The sequence below is a fragment of the Seriola lalandi genome, unplaced genomic scaffold (genome assembly GCF_002814215.2).
Source record: "Seriola lalandi dorsalis isolate HSWRI2012SDOR001 ecotype SW California unplaced genomic scaffold, Sedor1 jcf7180002054898, whole genome shotgun sequence".
NCBI lineage: Eukaryota > Metazoa > Chordata > Actinopteri > Carangiformes > Carangidae > Seriola > Seriola lalandi.
In genome coordinates this window covers 3,144,938-3,149,495 of record NW_019525450.1, presented here as the reverse complement: position 1 = coordinate 3,149,495, position 4,558 = coordinate 3,144,938, and the positions used below count along the sequence as shown (strand labels likewise).

The following is a 4,558-nucleotide window of genomic DNA, read 5'->3' as shown; positions in this document are numbered from 1 at the left end:
TTCTATTTTCTCTATCTGTTACACTTCCCTCCTCCACCCCCCCCTCGATTTTCTCCATCACTATCAGTGGGCAGATATCTCTAGGGGAGACATCTGCTGACTAGGGACTGGGGTTAACATGGCTGTGGAGCCGATGCAATGGAGCCACACACCCACACACACACCAACACGCATGTGACGTAAGATCATAATTACAGCTAAGAAAGTGTTTCCACCACAAATAATGATGAACTGATGGGATCAATACTGTGATGTATGGTGTGTTGGCTTCTGCAGACGGAGGTTATCATTATGATTGTATATTGTTACCACCGTTTCCATGAAAGCGCAGAAGCTTAGAAAGACTCTGTTTCCTCCTCTCTCTCCGCCCACCCTTCCCTTTCCTCCCGTCTCTGTCTTTGACAGTGATGACTGTCTCTCAAACACAGAGCGACACAGAAGACAACATGTGTTCACTTTATCCGTCAGTGCCTATAAGTCTTCTTCTCTCTGCCTCCCCTCCCCGTCCCTTCTACATTCCTCCTTTCACTTCTTCCTTCAATCACCTTTTTTTTTTTTTTTTGGTTTCTGACAGGCAAACAAAAGAAGGCATGTCCATGGGGAGTGTGCGTCTGTGCGTCTCAGTGTGCGTGTCTTTTTGTGTGTACATGTGTATGTGGGGGCGGACATGCAGATAAGCCTGTAATATTTCTATTTTGGATTGAAAGAAAGTGGAAGCTAGTTCTCTGGTGGCAGGAAGGAAGAAAAGGGAGTGGGGTCTCCTGCCAACTGGTAGGATGCAACTGAAAAGAATCACGCAAGATGGTACGTAGGTGGTGGGGGTGGAGAGTGTGTGTGTGTGTGTGTGTGTGTGTTCATGTAAGAGCAACTGAGAGTGAACATGTCCACACACATATATTAATTTCTCAGTATACATTAATTGGATGGGACAGCATGCGTGTGCGTGTATCTGTTAGTTCTATCTCGCACGGCTCTGCAAACACAATGACATCCACTGGATCAGCGCCGATATCTTTCTAAAGCAAGAGCCCCCCGCAGTGAGCCGCGTGTTTAATGCCTTCCTGAAATAGACAGCCACTGTGCACAGAAACAGTAGCTGTGGTATTGCAATGGGAACTCTGGTGCGGTGGTCTTTCATAAGTCTTAAAGAACATAAAGGAAAATGGAGTGGAGGCAAGAAAAGAAGGCATTAGTTGTTTCAAAAAACCCTTAAAACAACAAGACCTCTTTCAGTCATGAGAGCAGTTACCATCCTCTCAAAGTAGCAACGGCAGAGGTAACGTCAGACTGTAGTTCACGTAGCTTCTCCCGCTACCACTGAACTTTTTTTTTTAGCGATGACGGCGGTGACTTTTAACCTCAACCTTAACCATGACTCTGTGCTAATCTTATTCATAATACTTAAAACTTAACCAGCCGGTAAACACAGAGGCAGAAGATCAGTGAGTCGTTCTTTAAACGGTTATACAGTGTATGAGTTGTGAGAGTCACTGAAGAGCAACCTGTTTGTTGCATGGGTATGAGGATTTGTTGACAAGATTTGAATTGAGTCCAACAATTTTTTCATGTTGTTCACTTCAGTATAGAGGTGGACCGTACAGTAGGCCTGTAACAATTGTTTTCATGATCAAATTAGAGATCATTTTCTTCATCAATTAATTAAATGTTGGTGTATATAACAAAAAAAAGTTAAAATGACCATTACATTTCCCTAGAGCTCAAGGTGATGTCATCAAATGCCTTATTTGTCCAACCAAAAGATATATTTACTTTATTGTTAAGAAAAGAAAAACCAGCAAACTCTCAGTTGTTGGTTTAATTTTGACAAAACTGACATTTTTTTTGACATTTTGTATTGATATGACAACTATTTTTATTTTGTACACTTTGTTCTCTGCAATAATCCCCCCCCCCAGCTCTGTGCTGTTGTTTTTTTCCAGTGTAAAATAAATGTCAAAGAATGAACATGCTCCTAATAGTACCTGTATATTGTACTATTGTATATTTTTGAGACTTGCTGCTCTGTACTAATAAAATCCTGATTTTATAACCATGACGTCGTCTGACAAAATCACCACACATAAATTAATGACAAAGACTGCTGTGATTTCGACTATATTTACTTGTTAAATGATCAGTCTGAGAGAAAGTTAAAAGCGACAGAATGTCCTTCTTATTTAGTTTCTCACACAGCGCACACCTACCGTCTGGCCCCCGCTGTTGTGGTCCAGCCAAAAAAATTAACTGGTGTAACTGAATAGGAAAGGCTAATTCATTAGAAAGACTTGTATCACATCTGTCAGTGTGGTCGTGTGTGTATCATGTACCTCTTTTGAGCCCTCTTTTGACTTGGCCAAGTAGATGGCACTGCGAAGACACTTGTCGTCCAGACACACGGGGAGGAGCTGGTCCTGGTAGCCGTCACCATCTGCCAGAATCAGAAAGAGAATTAGTTTGCAAAGCAACATTGTTGGATTGAAACAGTGGAAAGCGTGATCCTTTGTTTTCTAAAACTGTGCTATTTTAATATTTTCACTTCATCACAATACTTCAGATTTGTTCTAGAGTCGACTTTGAGCACAGCTCAGTTTCTGGCACAAAGACAATCGTTCCTGTTTTTTCCATGTGTGAGTTGGATCACAGGAACACCTGCTTGTTTCCTATGAGCAAACACACATCCACCAGCACTTGTCTCTTTGATGCCTTTTAATAATGTCAGTTGACTTGAAGTATCATTTTCTCCACTGATTTTCATCGCTCTTAATTATTATTATCATAATACATGCAGGCTGCATCTAATGTACAAACAGGGACAGAGCCTCCCAAATCAAAACAACAGCTCTTCAAAGCACAAACACTTCAGATCACCAGGTTCAGGTTCAGCTTCGCTCGCACACACGCACGCTCGCTCGCTCGCACGCACGCACGCACGCACGCACGCACGCACGCACGCACGCACGCACGCACTTCAAATGACAAAACAATACCTCATTATGTGATGTTGACTGAATCATAAATTCCTTTTCACATTTACATCCACGAGAATGTGATCTACTTGTTGTTTTCCTATGTCTTCAGGCCTTCAACTGTGTGAAGCCAGAAAACATGGCTGAGAGAAAACATAGTGCTTCAAAAATGCTTTACTTCAAATTTTTGATTTGAGCTGCACATATCTACTACAGTATAATGAAAAAAAGTAAGTGACAATCCATTCTGACAGGCTCCAAGCTGTTGGCTTGTGGCTGAACCAGAGTGGATTGAACTAATCAGCGTCGTATGAGGGAGGAACTACTTGCAGCTCCGGGCGTGTCTTAGGTGTGACAACAGCGAGAAGCGACTGTTTGTTGACAACAATTGTGGCTCCTGAAGAGGTTGGCGTAGATGCTGCTGTACCATCAGAACTGGACAGTATTTCTTCATTGAAAGAAGAGCAGAGTACATACGGCACTGAAGGCTTTTCTTGATGGATTTTTTTCGCTCTTCTACGAACTAGTGTTGGCAAGAGTTTGATTTACTGGCTCGTGAAAAAAAGTGAAGAATTTGCAGAATCTGATTGGTTGATTGAACCAGTGAGAGACAGTGATAGACAGATGGTTTGCCCAATCAACTGCCAAGAATTTTTTTGAAAGTGCCCTTTTCCAAACAATTTCCATCTAAGCTTTTCCGTATGGTTCTGAGTAATAAACCATCGGGTGCGTCAGGTCAGTGACAGCGCATATATAAACATGAATAAAATCCTTCTTCCTGTGTTAGTAAAGACGGTGGGTGTGGTGAGTGCAATTGCTCAAATTGCGTCGGAAACAATCAGAGATTTTGTCAAAATTCAGAAGGACCTATCGATGGTTACATTTACTTTGATAACCATGATTATTACTAGATCTGAAATGATTAGTCGATCAATCAGCTGCCAGATAATTAATCGGCAACTATTTTGATAATCAATTAATCATTTTAATAATGTCTTAAGCAAAATAGGAAAAACTTTGCTGGTCTCGTTTCTCAGAAGTGAATATTTTTTGTTTTTTTAAACTTCTGTGATAGTAAATTTAATGTTTTGGGGTTTTTGACTGTTAAAGGATTGTGAGCAGCATGTTTTGCAATTAACTAATATTTTTTTGGACCAAACCATCCTCAAGTTATTGAGAAAATAATCTGTAAATCAATCAATAATGAAGATCATAATCAGTTGTAGTGCTGATTTTTACGCAAAATATACATTGCATAATTTTCTTTCTTGTGTTGGTTCATGTCAGACCTGTTTGATTTTTTTTACTTAAATGTCGACTTTGTTTAACATCCAGCTCGATGATGTTTTATTCTCAGTTTGAAGGAATAGGACAGAGACATTTTATTTACTGAAAATTGTGTTACAACTAAATATGACTAAATTCAGGTTTATAACAGATAATATCAATTACATAAACTCATTTATAATGCTGGATGTTATTGGTTACTAAGACGATGGTATGTTCCTTTAATCTGCAGCTTTTGTTGTGAGTTACAGACGTTTTTCAGCTGCAGACACTTTGACCTGTCAAAGCAGGAAGATCACAGGTGT

The 4,558-nt window shown here is 40.2% G+C and overlaps 1 protein-coding gene across 1 annotated transcript in view; it reads right to left on the bottom strand.

Moving 5' to 3' along the window:
- itfg1 (integrin alpha FG-GAP repeat containing 1) overlaps positions 1-4,558 on the bottom strand; it is a 145,723-nt gene that overhangs the window by 88,495 nt on the left and 52,670 nt on the right. Inside the window, exon 9 of the mRNA XM_023429726.2 lies at positions 2,328-2,428. Within this exon, the coding sequence (XP_023285494.1) occupies positions 2,328-2,428 (101 nt within the window). The remainder of the gene's footprint in view (positions 1-2,327; positions 2,429-4,558) is intronic.